Source organism: Anser brachyrhynchus (genome assembly GCF_964034855.1).
Source record: "Anser brachyrhynchus genome assembly, chromosome: 2".
Lineage (NCBI taxonomy): Eukaryota > Metazoa > Chordata > Aves > Anseriformes > Anatidae > Anser > Anser brachyrhynchus.
The window spans coordinates 17,466,385-17,485,922 of record NC_137695.1 but is presented as its reverse complement, the minus strand read 5'-3'; the positions used below and the strand labels follow the sequence as shown (position 1 = coordinate 17,485,922).

Here is a 19,538-nt window from a genome sequence, read left to right as displayed (position 1 = left end):
TCCGTACCTTTTACCAAAAGCAAATTTCCTCTCTCTTTGCGTAAAGATCTTCTGCATTTATGCTGTATAGGTGACCCAAGGAAATGCTTCTGTGCAGCACTACAGACATGGCAAATTGATCACCCACATAACAAAACTGTCAAAGTCATACAAAGATTGCAATTTACAGTGGTAATAATACTCAGGATTATGACACCATTTTTTCTCCAAAGATTTCAGAGCACATTGCTAAAGAAACTAAGCATGAATTTCCTCATTAAAGGGAAGACAAGGACTTAGGAGGAGCTTTTGACTCCCTTGAGGGTAGAGAGGCCTTGCAGAGAGATCTTGACAAATTAGAGGGCTGGGCAATCTCCAACCTCATGAAATTTAACGAGAGCAAGTGCCGGATTCTGCACCTGGCAAGGGGCAACCCCGGCTGTACACAGCCTGAGGGACGAGAGGCTGGAGAGCAGCCCCGCGGAAAGGGGCCTGGGGGCTCTGGGTGAGGCCGGCTGGCCACGAGCCAGCGGTGGGCCCTGGCAGCCAGGAGGGCCAGCCGTGCCCTGGGGTGCGCCAGGGAGGGCATAAAGCTGTCAGAGAGCCTCCGAGGGAGGGCTGCCGAGGTGGTGAGGGGTCTGGAGGGGAAGGCGTACGAGGAGCGGCTGAGGGCCCTGGGTTTGCTCAGCCCAGAGCAGAGCAGGCTGAGGGGAGGCCTCATGGCGGCCTGCAGCTCCCTCACGAGGGGAGCGGAGGGGCAGGCGCTGAGCTCTGCTCTCTGGGGACAGCGACAGGACCCGAGGGGACGGCATGGAGCTGGGACAGGGGAGGGTCAGGCTGGGTGTTAGGGAAAGGTTCTGCACCCAGAGGGTGGTCGGGCACTGGGACAGGCTCCCCAGGGCAGTGGTCACGGCACCGAGCTGCCGGAGTTCAAGAAGAGTTTGGGCAACTCTCAGACATAGGGTCTGGTTTTGGGGTGATCCTGTGTGGAGCCAGGAGTTGGACCTGATGATCCTTGTGGGTCCATTCCAACGTGGAATATTCTATGACTCTATGACTAATCACGGACACAAAATGTCCACCGATGTTCTAAAATGACTTCTAATCAGAAAAAAAAATATTTGATAACCTTAATTTTTTTTCACCTTCCAACTTCTGACAGTGAGACGAATAGTTTAACAAATTACAGCATTTTCCTGACCTGTCATATAAACAACATATCCTTCTAATTACTTTTTAGATACAATTTTACTTAAAGAATACTTCATGCAAGCAAGAAAGATTGCAACTCACACTGAAGCCCTTCAGTTATGAGAAACAATACTCAGTAAAATTGCACAGAAAGTAATTAAACACAGATGGAATAACCCCTACTGCAACAATCAAAGAGCTGATGTTTCTACAATAATTCTAAATACGAAAGTTGAGGAAAAACTTATTTTATTCAAGACACTGATGAACTTAGACTGATCAGAACATATATACATATGTCTACGGTATTTCAATCCCACAGTACAACAGTATTTTTTTTTCTCTCTTTTGTTTTTTTAATAATCTTCTATCTTTTTCCCACTTAAATACAGCCTTGTAACTTCCTTTTTAGGTATCAGTTGACTAACAAAGACTTGCACGATGCATACCTAACTAATTAGAATTATTATGTATAAGAAATAATAGAAAGAATTGATCTAAAACATCAGAAATGAAAAATTTCTTCAAGTCTTTGTATCTGACAGATTTTAAGAAACCTAATTTTTATTTTTTTTAGCTTTATCACAAACTTTTTTTAATGGCGTAAGTATAGTGTTACTGTTCTTATATAGCCCAAAGGGCAAAGCTTTTGCTATGGTACTTTAAAATTCAAGATCTTAATAAATTTGAGAAAAGGATTTTTTTTTTCTTTTCTGTAGTCTGCTTTCTTTACTACACAATAACATAATCGTTCTTGAATTTGAATATCATATTTGCATATTTCAAAGAAAAAAATCTTTTAACAAAGAAATAATTGTACTACTTAATATGAACTGAGAAGGGAATGAAACAAACTGGATGCAGCTAGAAAGTAAAGAACAGAAAGATGACATCGACAGCTAACTGAATATCTTTTGTATGCTATCATGAGCTGAGGTCCTTCTAAGCACAAAACATACCAGCAACAGCTGTCATCTTACTTCTGAAAGACATTTAGGAAAACTGCAATCCTGAACGTTTCATGACATGCCATTACATTTGATTATCTAATTCAGCAAATTGAAAGGAAAAAAAAAAAAACAATATTCCATTATTTCCCACTGCTTTATGTTGGTATGTTGATTAGCAAAGAGACATAAAGTGAATTTGAACAGAAATTTACTATACTTTCTGAGCCAATGCTAATAACAATTCATGTTAAATTACTCCCAGAGTTAGAGTGAGGACGGAAGAGGTAACATGCCAAGAATATGGAGACAGTGCTTAAAAGAAAAAAAAAATCAAAAGGAACAGACATTTTCAAATAAAGAAGCTACCACGATGTGTTTTAAATGAATGACTGTATGGCTCTGCTTTGTCAAATAATTACAGATGAAGAAGCTTTAAAATGAGATTAAACTGAAAGCTGAGAATTGTTGATGGAAGCCTGCTAAGAATAGGAAGAAGTACTGCACAAGAAGAGCAGGTAGTCTCAAAATCACTGCTAGTGGACTTGAAAGCAAAGTTCAGGATTTCATTTAGATGCTAGAACCGAAAAAATTATGTGCCTAGATAGAATACTTCTCTTCATAAATGCCTTGTCCTTTCCTTCAGAAATCTAAAAGGTTATATAAACACTAAGAGGTTCTCATTTGCCCCAAAGTACATTTTACTTATAAACAATTTGTTTTTGTAATCTTCAATTCTCCCAATGCTACTTTTTTTAAGCATTCATCACAAATTTGAATTGAGGTCTTCACTTTTGCATCATTACGCAGGAGCTAATTTCCAACCATTTTTCCAAAAGCAAGCGATCCCCACTGTTTTTTAACAATATAAATCTAAAGGAAATCTTTCTTAACCATGCTCAGCAAGTAAACAGATTTCTAATGTGAATGAAAGCTAAACTGTTCTTCTCATTGTCAGGCAGATTTTTTTTTACTCCACTCTCGGTATATCTAAGATTTTACAGAAACGCCGACTGAATATTTCTTAGAGAAAACAGACAAACAGGATTCTCTGCATACAGACTGCAAGACCTTGGCCCAGGCTTGTGCTTTTTCTCTTTCACTATTCAGGCAGAGCGTGCTACATTTAAACAATGAAGAGTTCAGTTTATTCCTGCTTAGTACAGTAAACACATCCTTACAGTCCTGTAGTCAATGCAAGTTAGTCCTAGTTCCAGTTCCATTCAGGTTGCCTAAGATCCTAATAATATTGCTAATAAGCAATATTGCTAATATTGCTAATTGCTAATATTGCTAATATTGCTAATAATTAATCCTAATAAGATTGCTTCTGTATGGTTCATGATGCAGAATTAAACTACTCAAAACTCGGCGAACTTTAATCACAGATAGGGACATACATCCTCTGAGATAAAATTAAATATATACACACATATATTTATCAATTAGCACCATCTAGTGGGGTCGGTACAATTTATGCGATATGAGAAGTACGCAGCTCACTGTTCAGGTTTTTCTACATTTTCTGTAACATGTTATGATACAGTATAGGTCTTAATACTTAATAAAATTCAGATTAAAAAAAAAACTGTCTCATTTTATTTCATGGCATTATATTACTCCACTACCAATTACATTTTAAGAAAAGTACTGACACTGGAAGCTGCATGTCCATACACATGGAAATTTACTCATGGGAGAAAAAAAACAACACACTTTTAGACACTCCTAGACATGCAAAACTCAATTACTATTTCATTACTTTTTTCTGTTTAGACTCAGTTGTACCCCTATCACAGATTTAAAGATTGGTAGATTTTCATTGAGAATAAGCTACTTTGAAGCTTGCAAACAATGAGAAGAACACTTATTTAAAGAATGAAAAGGCCTTCATCATAAGAGCATAATTATGTTGTAAACACAAGTTTTGATAAAACCAGATCAAAGTGCCACGAACGCAACACAAAATGCTAATAAAATTACAGATGAAATGCTTTCAAAAAATTTCAAGTAATTCATTTAAATTCATTTAGTTCCCTACACTATATTAGTAATTCATTTAGTTCCCTACACTAAAAACTGATACTCAGAACTAACCATGTTCATGGCTATTTCTTGAATATGAACACTACAATTGATTTTCTGGTCAGTTTTACTTTAAAAGCTGTGAGGACTTAAGTTAATTATGCTGAAGATTTTCAAATGCAAAAGCTACCCTTAGAAGTCGCATCAACTATGCGATCAACTGTATGCAAGAAAACCTCAAAAATCAAAGCAGCAGCATGTGAGGGTGCTTAAATGCAACACTGCAAAAGGCCAGGCAGAATCTGTCAGCTGCCAACAGGCAAGCTAACTGCAGGTCTTACTGCTCCCTTCTCTCTGTGCCTGCTTACAATTTGGGTTAAATAAATAAAACAACACAAAATAGAAAACAAAACATATTATCACTAAAGTAAGCATGTGCTTAAGAGTACTAGGAGAAGTCACAAGAATGAATGTAAGCACTTGCTTAAAACTCTTTAATGAAACTATGGCCATGAAAACAATAAAGAATGCCTACAAGGCAGTGATTTGCATTCTTATTTTAATTTGTTTTTAAAATAAAAGTAATTGACAGTTAACAATTTTCCAAACAGATCACAACAAATCAAGTGGAACTTGGATAGTGAGGGACACATCATTGCTGAAATCCCAGACCTAAAGTTAAACTTTAAGTTGCAAATCTTAAAAAAAAAAAAAAAAAAAAAAAAAAAAGACTAGAAAAAACAACAAGAAAACAAAACAAAACAAAACACTACACTGGTTAGTAAAGGATGGTCTTCTGTTCTTCCCTACTATCCCTACTACATGTGGTGTTAGGTGTAAGTTTTATTTTTGTTTCTGAGAATAATGGTAAACATAGTAAAAATTAGAAAAAAATATATATATGAGGTAAATATGTAGATATGCAGAAAAAAATTAAGATCAATAAAAACCAGCAATGGAAGATTTCTAGTGAAGATGTTACCAGTCACGGAATCTAAGAAGAGAAGATGAAGATGCCTGCACAGCACACCCAGGTGTCAGGATACAATTAATTTATTTAAATTAAACAGAAATCAAAATAAAGAGATTGTAATAAATGAATTAATACAAACAAAACCAAACAAGAGTTATAATAAAAGTTTCCATAAAAATAAAGATGAAGACAGCCTCTGAATTTTACTTAAAAGGATAGAGAGTTGTGTTAGGAATAAAATGTCCCAAGTAAGTACAACCAGATAATGAAATAGTGGAAATGGATACTACTATTCTCTCAAACCTTCCTGCAGAGGACAAAGAAACACCAACAGTGAAATGGAATGTGAGTTGTAGGGTAAAGAAGAATGTGAAAAATAATGACAAAATACTGAAAAAAAGTGTGCAATAACTTAGGAGAGATTCTTCTCCTTACCTTTTCAAGTCACTTCACTACAGGTTTTTGCACTAAACCATCCAAACATGCAAACTGATTTTAAAGGAACCTTTGAATCAAAGCAGACATTCATTCCTTTTTATATCAGAAGGAGTAACAAAAATCTATTTGTACAGGTGTACGAAATTACAACCTTGCTATAGCCTTAACTTTTGGAAAGCAGGTAGATTAACAGCAGAAATTGCCTAAGGACGGAGGAGGCGACAGGAACAAAAATAACAGAGCTACTACTAGCCGCTACTGTTTTAAAATAGAATATATAGATTACAAGACTACAAGATTAGCAATTTTAATCTACGAGAAATAAGGATCTATGAAAACAGAGACTGGTGATACAAAAGAATGAACTACTGGGATGCCATGACATTTCCTGACAGTTTCCAGCCGCGAACTCCCCACCCTGGCCCTATTTATTTCAAGTAGGATTCACCCAAAGCATCAGCCAGCATGACTTGGCCTGATTCACTTTGCATTTGGATATGCACCACTAGAAATAAACAGAAGTTTAAATAATATCAGGAAGAAGTATCACAAAATCAGGTAGTATTTTTTACAATTTTATGCCATGGACAAGTTCTAACATTAACAAAATGAAAGGCAAAATATTTCCTTCTATATTATTTGAAGATTTTTTTGTGCTTAATAAATTAAGAAATTACAAATTTTTATCCACCTAAACTCAGCTAAACTGCCCCAGCTCAATTGAAATACAGTGAAGCACCCTTTAAGAGTATCCGTCTTTGGATGAACAGTCTCAGTGAGACTGAGAACAAGAGGCCGCTCTTAACAACATTCTTAAAAGTTTGGAAAATCAGCGGGAAAAACTGAAATAAGTAAAAACCAGCATGACACTCGCATGGAGAAGGCATGACAGAATGGTTATGAAAGTGTTAACAGGAATAACAAAAGGAGAATAGATGCACAGAACATAAAAGGAATTAAAGATCTGTCATAGATTAAAAAATCATTTGGCAGTATAAGAGTAAATATAAAATAATCCACTTCTAAATTACAAGACCAATACACATACTCAGAAAACAGAGAGAGAGCGCAGAATTGGGAAAGAAGATGCAATCAAGCCATAGGTCTTCCACAGTGGTTACCTGATACACAATAAGAAAAGAACAAAACATTGCTTCCCCTTTGGGAGACAGCAATAATAATAGTAAAACTTGGGCAGATTATTAGTTGGAGTTAGTCAGAAATTGGTAGAAAGCGGATGTTTGGAGATGAAAGAGCACAGGCATACAACTACAAATATTTTGCTGCTTGGCATGTGCTACGGTATGATTTGTAGTTAGCCATTAATGATATACCAAACTTCAATATGGCCAGCTTAGTATTTCAGCTGCCAGATTAACATGATTACAATCATGGGTTACTTTTTTCCTAGAATCTTTGAAATGTGGAAATTCCAAATTGTACCGACTTATGGTTTGATCCTGATTAAAGCCGTGTATGTCTGTAGTGTCATTACCAGATTATTTAATCCCTAAATCTCAGCAATAACTGCTCTTTTCCACGAAACCCAATCTGCAAAGTGGATTAAAATTCAAGATACTTTATGAAGATGATATCCATAGTAAATGTAAAGCAGTAGTGAAGCTATCCTATACTTAATCGCTAGCATTTACAGCTGGCAGGTTTTTTTCTTTTTTAACTCTTTAACTTCAGTCTAATTGAGGCAATATCACATTTGTGAATGTGACACCGCGTGTCACTTTACCTTGTGCTTACTGTGACTTCTAGCAGAAGACAACAGGAAAAGTTTGGAAGAGACAGGGAGAGAATACAGACTTGTTGTCCAATGGACAAAATAAGAATGTTTGACCCCCTACCATCCCTATCGGTCAATAAATACAATTATTTGTCATGCAGAGTCACATCATACCTGAGCCACTGGGGCAGAGAAGAATCAGTGGCTCCAGGACTCAGAACTTTCTCTTCTCGGCAGCAGTGACTTCATGTTACAGAGCTATGAAACAGGGCGACAGGGAAAGGCAGCAGGAGGGAAATAAGAGGAAAAACAACCCAAAATTGAAGGAGAGCAGCAAGTGCCTATACTTGGTGTAACATTCTCTGAAAGAACCAGTTTTGAAGCACAAAAGGTATCTTTGCTGACCAGCAGATGCATCAGAGGTGTGCTGATGCAGCTAGCAGGGTGAGTGAAACTAAGGATGATGGAATTAAGAACAAGAACTAGAATTCTATAGTCAGAATGGATTATTATATTGATTATATTCTATGATTTTATTCCCTTGCATCAATAATATTGCCATCAATACCATGAGACAGCAGCATGCCCAGGTAGGCAAGAAGGCCAATGGCATCCTGGCCTGCGTCAGAAACAGTGTGGTCAGCAGGACCAGGGAGGTGATTGCCCCTCTGTACTCAGCTCTGGAGAGATCACACCTCCAGTACTGTCTTCAGGTCCAGAGGAGGGCCACGAGGATGATCAAAGCACTGGAGCACCTCTCCTATGAAGACAGGCTGAGGGAGCTGGGGTTGTTCAGCCTGGAAAAGAGAAGGCCCTGGGGAGACCTTACAGCGGCCTGCCAGTGCCTAAAGGGGAACTACAGGAAAGCTGGGGAGGGACTCTGTGTCAGGGGGTGTGGTGATAGGACAAGGAGTAATGGCTTTATACTAAAAAAGGGTAGATATAGATTAGATATTAGGAAGAAATTCTTTACTGTGAGGGTGGTGAGGCACTGGCACAGGCTGCCCACAGAAGCTGTGGATGCCCCATCCCTGGAGGTGTTCAAAGGCCAGGCTGGATCCAACCCAAGCCATTCTGTGATTCCATGATTAATGAATTTAATCACATGTGCAGGTACATGCATGCTTGTGCATGTACTTTGCTCACAAACTTCAAGCTGGACCAGTCAGTGCGAGGAGACCCGCATCTCAAAGGGCTCACGGTCTGAATCATTGGCTGGGTAAAGCGCCGTGGCTGTTTAGTTACTCTTAGCACTACCAGTGACACTGGAGGAGTCTGTAAATGTAGGTGTGCTTATAAATCCAGAGAGTGAAGGTGTGTGTGTTTTCACTGATGAATTTCAGCCCTAATTAGCTGAAGAGGAGAAAGAACACCAAGCTGTCTGCTTTTTTTTGTTTGTTTGTATGAGAGCTGTTGGCACTTACGTAGGTACAGGCACTGCTCTGTGGTAGCTGCTCTGGCCAGCTCTGCACCTAGGAACAGGTACCCAGCCCCAACACTGGTGTGACCTGCAAAAGGGAACAGCAAAAGCCACCTTGGTCGGATTGGGACTGAGGAACCTCTTCATCCTTGTGTGCACTGGACTGGGCTTCTGCACCTGAGACAGATTCCTCAAGTCCTGGGGTCTGCTGCATTTGCAACTTTCCTAACATCCTCAAACTCCAGCACTGATAGAATACCAAAGATTAAATAGGTTATCTACGTCTTTTATACACTCACTGTCTTAACTTCCCTAAGAGACAAGGAATTAATCCAACCTAATCATTTAGTAGATGGGAAATAGAAGCCTGCAGGCATACAGGGGAGGGCACACTGAGGAAAAACCTGGTCTTAACTAAGAAAAGTGTAGCAGCGGGAAGACAGCGCAAAATAAATGAAAGTAATCTAAGCATGTGCAAGTCTAAATTGCCCACTTAGGCACCAGTGCTTTTTGAAAACAAATTCAAGACAGCTCTAGCTTTATACAATTCAATGTTTTCAAAACTGTCATTGTAGGAATAGCAAAGCTATGGGCAATCTGATTTTTGTGTCATGCATACCTTTTAGCAGTTCAGCTGGAGCAAGCAAGCATGAAACACTCCTCTCCACAGCATGGAAATGGAACGTGTCACCATGCTGAAGCTGCTACGTCAAAGTCAATGTGGACATCTAAGTTTTGCTAGTGCGGTGAAGGCGCAGTCAACTCGTATTAACTGCACATTCTAAATTACTCATCCTTGATTTGCACAGACGAGTACGCATTATGTTTTTCATGCCTTTAAATCACTTTTCTGCAGCACCCTATTGGCTGCTCTGCAGTGTCTGCGCACCACATGGACAGCACCAGCCTGGTGAGCGCTCACACGCCGTAGTTCTCAACTTCACACAACTTATGTGTGAGGAGAGTTTCCACTGACCTCACCACACCTGCAAAGAGAGGACTGGATGCTACAAAGATGCACAGAAACAGCTACTAGAAAAACAACATACGGTTAAGAGAACCGTTTTAAAAAAAGTGCTTAAGAAGGCACAGAAGAAAGAAAAACAAGGGAGAACAGAAAAAGGAAAGATGAGCAAAAACTGTGTGTGAATGCATGGATTTCATACAAAGGTGGAAAGATACTGAGGATATTTGTAATAGCACATATTACTGAGCACTACAAATTAACTTCAAGAGGATTATCTGAAGAGAGGATAAAATCAAGGCTTACAAAGACGGAAAGTTAACCTAAGCAGTAATAAAACATGCCGATACCATACACAGGCATTTTTAGTAAATCTTATTTTTTAAGATTTTTATTAAATCTCATTGTATCAGTTTCAATGTTTCAAAAAGATTTTACAACTATCACATCCCATCCTTAAAACTTTTGATGTTTTTGCACTGCAGAGGTTTGCTTGCGTAGTTAAAACTTTCTGTTCCTAAAAGAAAAATAGCCCAAGACAGTAACAAAACAAAAAAAGAAATGAAACACACCCTCACATGTTCTCCTACAGAACATAATTTTTTTCATCTGCCACAAAAATGACTGCTGGTCCACAGGAAAAGAACTCTGTAGAAAAACAGTTTAAAATGACATTATCCTTGGATGTCTTGGATTTATCAGACTACTGAGCAGCTTACGAGACCTTTGATTGGCCTCAGTATCATACACAAAAAATGTATCACTTTGGTTAAATAAATACTGCACGAGCTCCATAAGGCAAGAAAAATCTGGGTATGGGCATGGATTTGGGTTCTTAAACTTCTCTTTGGCCTGCTGCAGAAGTTTTGTCACCAGGCTGGTATATTACACCCTCTGCAACAATGAAATTACAGACTATTTTCTTAGAAGGATTTAGATCTTCCTTCTCAATGTCCAGGACATTTTGGCTGGATTTCTGCTACTCTTTGGAGGTTTCCCAGCAGAAACTTTAAATCAATTACTACTGATCCAAAAAATGCCTCCGTCTGGAGTTTAACCTAAACCAAAGTGTTTTCACATTCCAAAGCACTGATTAATTCACAAGTTTCAAGAAGTAGTCATAGACCAACATTTCACACCTCTGAATTAATAAGCTTATCTATTTTATTTTTCATTTCAAAAGTTTGTTGGTATACCGTACCTGCAGAAACTCTTACCTAGCCCAGCTTCCACAGCTTTTATGAGACTAAACTGTCAACAAGCCTGTTGACAGGCAAGCAGCAATTAAGTTGCTTTGGAAACTGATCTCGGAATTTTTTATTATTAACAAAGCGAGCTGAAAGGAGGAGATGGTGACAGGAACAGGACTTCCTTATAAAAACCTAGATGAAAACATGTAAGTCTCTATTATTAAACACATTAGCACCTCTGATGTAGAAGCTGCAAGATGCTGGGGATACCGAATGTCAAAACTTCTGACAAAAGTTAGTACGAGATATCCCATCCGGGAAGATGCCCCATCCCTGGAGGTGTTCAAGGCCAGGCTGGATGTGGCTTTGGGCAACCCGGTCTGGTGGGAGGTGGCCCTGCCCATGGCAGGGGGGGTGGAACTGGGTGGGCTTTCAGGTCCCTTCCAAACCAAACTGTTCCATGATTCCACGATTCTATCCAGTTAAATTTCTACCAAGAACTACAAAATAAAACATAAAAAAAAAAAAAAAAATTACTGTAATTGAACCGGTTCAACAGACTTCAGGACCAAATGATGATTGACATCCACTGGCTGTCTCTTTCCCAGTAAACACGGTACAATTGTAACACAAATACATTTAGTTGCATCATCACGTATGATCCGTATTTCACCACAACTGCACCAATGCATCCATTTGGCACTAACTTGTTGCACGTTTTCTCTGAAACAAGGTTACACTGCCCAGTGCTATGCCTGGCCACTCCTTCAGTAAGGTGGAGGTGCAGTTTGTCACTTTAAAGGCACAAATAAGCACAAGTATGTATACATCAACACACAAGGCAAAACACCATCATCTTTAATCAGAGAAGAAACACTAAGACCGTTACATATTATAGTATGTGAACACTTCGGGGTTTTAGCTAGGATTTAAAGCAGGAATCCATTTTTATTTCTGTTCCTTTTGCTCAGTTACTACCTGATGTCCTACATTTTTATACAAGTGCTCAGACAAGTGAAAGGGGTCAGAGCACACACTTCAGCCAGAAACTCTCCATCTCAACAACAGAAGCATTTGCTCGGTGCCTGGCTGCTGGCTAGCTTTTCCTTACATTTTCCATGGCAACAGTATCAGTCTGAATAAAGTAAAGATCCTGTAGTATTTTCTATAAAACTTCAATTACCTTATTTTGATTAATCTGATCACTGTTCCCATGGAAATTAAGTTTAAAGGCAGCTGACTGCCTCCAGCTAAGAGCGATCTCTCTACTTGCAGATTTCAGTTGCTGGCTATTGAACAAGTCTCCAAAAATCACTTTGGCTTCAAAAGTAACACTCGAAATTCACATGGCATTTCATATGGAGTAACACCTTGCACGACACTTTCTTGAATGCAATAATTTGGATGGAAGCAAAACGACTCGATGCTTCGGGGGTAATTACTCCAAATATCATTGCTAACTGTTGTCAGGCAGCATCAGGCTTTCTTACAGAGTATTATTTTTTTTCAACACTCTTCATCTTTAAGTAAGCAGGAAGCCTACGAGCAAGCTTCTATTTCGGTATACAGATTAGACCACTACCTACGAATGCTTTGGGTGAGAAAAGCACTGAAATGCTACCGCTCCTCCATGTACAGTCTGTGTGTGCAACCCAAAGATGATCTGAATTTAAACAACGACAAAGAACTGCCACCTGTGACCTAGTGCATCAATATTAATGAGCCCAACTACAGTAAATTCCTTCTTCCTTCTTTTAAACGTGCCCAGCTGCCCACATCTGTATGTTGTTTGGCCAGTCTGCACGACGAGGGCGAGAGCTTTGTTCCTAACTCTGGCCTTTGGTAGGCTTTGCATGCCTTCTCTGACTGAAAGATGTAAACTATAACGTAAGAAGCAATCTTGCCCGCTTCTCCTCTAGAGCATGAAGAACAATTATTTTTCATTGGCCATGAATTGTTCCCAGCTGCCAAGCACCACCCTCCCACCTCCTCCTCCAGATGGCCAGGTGGTAAATGCTTACTCACACCGCCTTTTCCTTCATTTTTTCCCCATCTCCAAAGCAAACAGCACTTCAAGAGCTCCCCGTGAATTTACACAACTACAGCCTATTCCCTGTACCTGGGAGGTACAGCTTTTTAAAAATAAACATGATTGAGAACTCTGCAGCGAGGAACCTTAAGGACTCTGAGTACCAAAGCACCGTTTCAGTGAATGAGCTACCAGTTTCAATAATTCCACCCACTCCGAGGTGGTCTGTACATCTCTCCAACTCCATAACACTCTCCCCTGAAACCACAATCCACTCAGTCTGATTTAAGGCTAGGTGCCTGGAGCCTGCCAATCTCCAGTCCCACTCACTGACCCACACGTTCTCTTTCGGTGCGTTTTCCAGGCATGCTGCTCTTGGATAAGGCAGCTCCTCCGAGCTCCTCCCGAGGTACCTGTTTATGTCTGCCCTGAAATCAGAAATCCCTCTCGCCGTTCCCTTACCGGGTGCAAAGATAAAAGCAACCAAAGCCCCTCACAAACACACCCTGCTGTCTCCGTACAACAAAGCAGTTAACAGAAAAAGAAGTGGTTTTGTGAGCTGCAGAAACAGCTCCAACAATAAGCTCTAAACAATAATATGAAGATTGTATAAATATTAGTTCTAGAGAAAGTGCACACGAAGAACAAAGTAATCAGAAAGTAAATAACTTGTGTTACGAGTCAAAAATATTTTGTGTGTTACAAGTAAGAAATATTTCAATAATAGCTTGAAGTACAGACGCAGTCAACATCAATGTCATCAGGCTGCCATGAAGAAAGCCAACTCCATCCCAGCCAGACAGTACGATCTCCAGCCTTTAGTCATGCTCAGACCTTACTCTAATCCATCCTTCTCATCCATCACCACCATCGCCATCCTTTGATGCCGACACAGCTATCATTCCCTTAGTCTATGGGTCATCCATGTCAAGTGTTCAGAACACTGAGTCCAGAACAATCAGCTCTCACACACAACTCATCAGAACAATTCACAAAGACAACTCTGTTTCCTCTTATTATTTTGGGAGGAATATTCAGTTGTGGGGATGCTTGAGGACATGCCCAGGCAGAAGCATTCACCATTCGGGTGCATGACACGGGAGGTGAATGCACAAGACGTGTGCGGTGCATACCTGGATGTTGGCTGCAGGACGTCTGACACATCACGGGGCAGGGGAAGCTGCACCAGAAGACCCCTCCATGAGCTCCAGGAGAACCACCACAGTTTTGAAATTTGGGCTACATGATCACACGATTGAATTTGCATGCCAATGAATTTACATCGGGATACACTCTTGACTACTCTAATTTCGAAGATTAGATTGCTTAGAAAAAGCTGTTAGTCATTGGCACAGACAAACATTAGCACATGCAAAAAAATTCTCAGAACTTCAAGCCAAGCCATATCCAGGTGAAACCAATAGAAAATTAACACAAATTAAGGCTTTGCAGGGCCAGCTACCAAAATACTATGCAGTCATAATTAAACCAGACTAGATTCACCAAATATTCCTTACTCTTTGCAGTAGTTATTTTCTTCTCCAATGCCACATACTGCTTTTTTGGCTTTTTGGATGTCTGATCTCTTCCCTATCAAGGGGAGTAACAATACTACTTGTGGCTTTGTTTTCCTAATGCGAAGTACAGCACTGGCTAGAGATCTGTCCATGCTCTGAGCTGGCCAAAGCCAATCGGCAAATTGCAATTGGTGAAAAAGTAGGTCGGTAGCAGCCTAACAGATAAACTTACTCAGTGTTTGAGCATTACACCCACAACAAGAAACATTCAAGGCTACAGTGCAAGTAGAAGCTTCATCTTGGAGCTAAGCAGACAAACAGCAAAACGTGTCCAGTGCACCAACAGCAAGAAAACACACATGGAAACTCTTGCAGCTCCTCTGAAAATCAGCTAAAGGAGTAGTTAGAACAGATCTTTATTTATACATTTTCCTCTTTTTTTTTAAAAAAAAAAAAGGCAAAAACATGAAAAAACGACCACCAACACAACCAGAGTGAATGTGTACTATCTGAAATTTCAGCTGGGTTTGTAGTCATATTTTCTTAGTTCTTTTCTATAAATCTCTACAGAATTACTGGGATCTCAACCATATAAAAAGTAATGAGAAGGTTGAAGATTTTTGGTTGAACTTAAGAGAGTTATGTAATAAGACAAGGAAGTAATAAATTGAGTGAAGCAGAGACAAACTTTGAACATTCACTATCCAGAGCCAGCTTTCTCTTCCAAACTGTCAACAATAGCTGTGGGTTCCTTCTTCTCTATACTTTGCAAACTAAAATCTAATCAACAGATTCTTTTATTGAGAAAAAAGAATGCAAGACCAGTTGCATCAGTTTTTGCCGGTTTTACTTACTACAATAGGAATGTACTGCAGGGAACAATCCAGTATTTGCAGGGGAATGGACTGGATGATCTAATACAACTTTTCCATTTCTGACTTCTTAGAACAGCTCAGGCTGATCCAAGTTCACAAAGGGATTTCTATCCAACAGCACTGAATGAAGAGAAATCCAAGGCAAGGATTTTTCTTTTCAATATCAAGAGAACCAGAGTAGCAAACCATATGCCATCGTATACAACCACGCAGAAAACACTGTGACTATTAAATACCCATAAAACTCAGAATATCTGTACAAAAGGTAGAAAGTTAATTTTATACTTAAACTTTTCAAGCAATTTGGAGCGCTTTATCCATTTTAAAACTTAGAAAACAGCTCTTTTCTACTATTTGCAATTATTAAATAGTAAGGTAAGAAGTTCAGCTTTTAATTTTTTATTACGCAGTGTGCCTATTTTAAACAGATAAATAGTAGTGCCTAATTAGTAGTATACCAGTGCTAATTTTCTTTCTATTTATGAAGTTTAAAACCCACAGATACCAGGATCACAACATCCTTGGCTCTAAGCTAGTGCTTCTTTTTTATTACAAAATATCTGTCATCATTCTCTGCTCAAGGAATTAAAAACATTTGTCTTTGCAAGTATAGTTGACTTTAAGAAGTTACTGCTAGGAAAAACAGTCTTTCAAATAAGACAGCAGAACCCAGAAAGAAAGGTTTGGCACTTCTGAAGTCTTGTAAAAGGGAAAAGCTATGGAAGATGAGATTCTCTCTTTTGCTCTTACAATTTCATTCCAAAAAAGCCATGCACTGCCTTCTCTGAAACTTGATAACACACTGGATAATCCTTCTAAAATGTGTTAAAGGTCAAACAAATACTATAAGTTTCAGATACAGCCTAAGGGCAGGAGTATGAACTGGATAACCCTTTAAAAGCCCTTCATGCCCTATTTTCTGTAGCTGAACGACACAGAAATCAAAAGGTGAGATCCTACAGCCCATGCCATACACTGAGTCAGACTAGATGTTGGTAACAGTCTCAGTTCTTATAATTAAAAATCTCTGTCTTTTGAGTGAAATTAGTACAGTGCATTAAAGAATAAGTGCTACTAGTGAACACCAAAGATGCGTTTTCAAGAATTAAATCTATTTGAAGACAATATGAGTCCTAATAGGACTTTAATATAACTGTTCACGGGTTAGGAGTTAAATATATATTTCATTCTTGGCCCTAAAACTTACAAGATAAAAAAGATGGTTGGAATACTTCAATGACTTCTTGTTGTAACTGCAAGGAAATGTCCACTTACTGACCTCTAAAACTTTCCAACTGCATCAAGAAACCTTTCTCATTCAATTCTCATCCAGTAAGGCCAATCTACACAGCAGTAACAAACAACATGGTATTAGGGCATGCAACTAGGATAGCCAGTAGGAGAGCCCAGCTTTTCCGAGCTGCGAGTACACTGGCGATGAGTGAAATAGCTACAGTCATGCTAACTTTGTTTTCTTTTGGGGACAGGCAAAAGGGAGCAAGTGAATGAGTTAAAAGGTTTTGGTTTTGCCTCAATACAAAATTAAGAGCAAATGTTGAAATTTTAATGTTTCACAGATCCACACTCGTTTTCAGCCAGCCTTCTTTAATTCCCAATCCAGAAAGAAAACTAACTTAGCTACTGACCTAACATTTAATTTAGATTCACACGACCGTCAGCCTATATTTGAAACATAACCAGTGCTCCCCTTTCAGTGGTGATCTTAGCAAGCTGAACAGACAGCTGAATCAAAGCAGTAAGAAGTGTAGGAATCGCTGTGCTTCAGAAACTTTGATGAAATTCTTTAGGCAAACGAGTATTGAAAAGCACTGTTCTGCTGCTTGTTGCTTTTGTGTATCTACTACCAGACAGTACTTGTGTTTATTTTCATATGTAATTTTGCAGGTAATTTGAAAACTTTGCCCAAGTACAACATTATAATTTCTTTTCCTGGAACAAGATAGCTAAAAGAAAGGGAAAAAGGTGGCTTCTAAAATCTACATAAAATAATCTCGGTTGCTTCACTTTTAAGCCTCCTCTCACGCAATGACTGACAACTGTAACAAACTCTGCTCAATTACGTGCAATCTGGATATATTCATGGTATGGGTTACCACCACCTACTGACTCACTTGAGACCTCAGAATTTCCTTACAGCTCGAATTAGCTCCCTACTAGAGACTTGAGCCACACTTACCATGTTGTAGGAGTGGAACGTTTCTAACCAGCTGATTGGTCCCATTTTTTTCTTCAAGCAATTTTAACATTATTGGGGTTGCTCTGCATACTCCCGTGGCATGCTTTGATTTTTTGTTGCTGATCACTTTCATAGCAGGACACTTTACTCAAGTATTCTTCCAAACTTATTTTAGGTCGTACTTTAGTCCAACATATTTATGTGCAAAACAATTTTAAATGGAGGCAAGCCAATAAAAGAAACAGCTTACTAGAATTTCAGTTGACTTTGTTAAAGGAAATTATTTTAAATTAATGTGGCTACTGAACTGTTGCCATACTTGACCTCAGAAAATATATTCCTTCTAATTTTTGCTGTGAACATTTATTTATTTAAGCTAAACTCCAGGTCTTGAATGTTGACCATAAAGAAGGCTCAGATTTCCTGCTACTATTTCGTACTCTCTTTTTCTAAACAAGGGCAAACAACATATGTTTGCTGCATTAGCATTATACTGCCAAAACATCACTCTTAAATGAAATCATCTATGTATTTTTGGTAGAATCTTATTTAACAACTTCCACCCCTGACAGAAACAGAGTTAAAACAAGGCTGTTTTGTTTTCACTGAGCAAGTTTGATCACTGGTTTACTAGATGGCGCTCAAAACATTTTTCCATATGCTCTTCTCAAAGAGAAACTGACTTAAATGTGGTTTACCTTCACCAATGAATGAAGGCTTTTTTCACCAAACATATCCCAGAGGAAGGTCAGGTCTTCCTGGCTGTCCACATGTGGCTGCAGCTGGGCTGGCAATGCAGCCAGCAGCTCATACAGACCTATAAAATGAAAATAAAACACAGAGTGTAATCTAGGGGTGATCTCATTAATTTCACTTAACAGTTCTGTGTAATTGGCTGCCTGGAGCATGTCATTTTAACTGAATACGGAGTCTGGAGTACCCAGCATAACATTAACTTGTAGAACCAAAAGGAACATTTTTTAAAAATTACTAAGAAGCAAGCATTAGCAGTGTACTTTTTACCTTGTCACAGTTGTCAAGCTTCTATATCCGTATGTATTTACACAAGGTTACAGAGAAAATTCGTAAAGGTTTTTTTTTTAAAAAAAAAGACAAAACGAGAAAAAAACATACATTCCTTTGCTTAATCGTTATTCCATTTCCCTTGATGTTAGCCAAAGAGTGAAATGAGTCATGAATAGGAAAAACTTCCTTAAAAGAACAGAAACTGGATAGGGTGGTCCATTAAAAAAGGGTTCGTGGTTTCTCTAAATATTTCTTGCTAATATATTGCTTAATATTTTTTTTATCCCGTGTTCAGTAGGAGCCTATAGCAAGACAAAAGGAACCGCTCTGTTTTGCAGCACTACACCTTAAAAAACAAACCCAACACAGCTTTCCCAGAGGCACCCCCCCAGAGCGATGTTTCAGTAACAGTTTTAATTTGCAGGTATCCAAGGCTCTGCGCAGGGTTAAAGCAATTGCTGCTCCCAGTTATTTGTGGCACACCTCACCAGCGGGCTCCGAGGGGCAGACAGTAGCGCAGTGTTCCACAGTAGCATGCAGCAGAAAATATCCATCATGCACACAGGCCATCAAGCTGCTGTCCAAGAAATGTAGCAACAGTGTTTGCAGCAGTCCTCTTTAGGGAGGTAACCTGGCATGAGCTGATATCAATTCATAGCACATGTTTAATTTTCCAGTGGGATTACTTGGGGTAAAAAGGACAAAATGCCTTTTTCTCCTGTCTGCTGTCTACAAAAACACCAATAGTCTCCCGGGATCCAAGATACATGGTCCTGCTATTATTTTTAGTCTGAGTAAGTGCTGCTGTTCGTCACAAGGACGGATTTACAAGATATTCTACTAGCAAAGAACGTTATTGTGAGTTATAGGTTGCCTATCATTATTATGCCTATTATCTCCTTAAAACTCGATCTCAAATATTTACCAGTAAACATAATTTCACAGCCTTTCCAGGCACCACATATCTCCTTTCAAAATTACATACAGCACCTTCGGGATCCCATTATTTAACATTTTTGTCTTTTTACTGCC

At 39.0% G+C, this 19,538-nt stretch overlaps 1 protein-coding gene and 1 long non-coding RNA gene across 12 annotated transcripts in view; both read right to left on the bottom strand.

Moving 5' to 3' along the window:
* MPP7 (MAGUK p55 scaffold protein 7) overlaps positions 1-19,538 on the bottom strand; it is a 152,488-nt gene that overhangs the window by 78,293 nt on the left and 54,657 nt on the right. For 8 of the 11 annotated variants that reach the window (XM_080583312.1, XM_080583321.1, XM_080583320.1 and 5 more), the window contains one exon: positions 18,179-18,297. The exons of the other annotated variants lie outside the window; for them this stretch is intronic. In XM_080583312.1, coding sequence (XP_080439438.1) covers positions 18,179-18,297 — 119 coding nt within the window. The remainder of the gene's footprint in view (positions 1-18,178; positions 18,298-19,538) is intronic. 11 annotated transcript variants of the gene reach the window in all.
* On the bottom strand, positions 1,869-18,168 carry LOC308191183. The gene is made up of 2 exons (XR_013947776.1): positions 16,491-18,168; positions 1,869-15,403 (listed from the first exon to the last, which is right to left on the bottom strand). It is a non-coding gene; the product is annotated as an uncharacterized lncRNA (long non-coding RNA).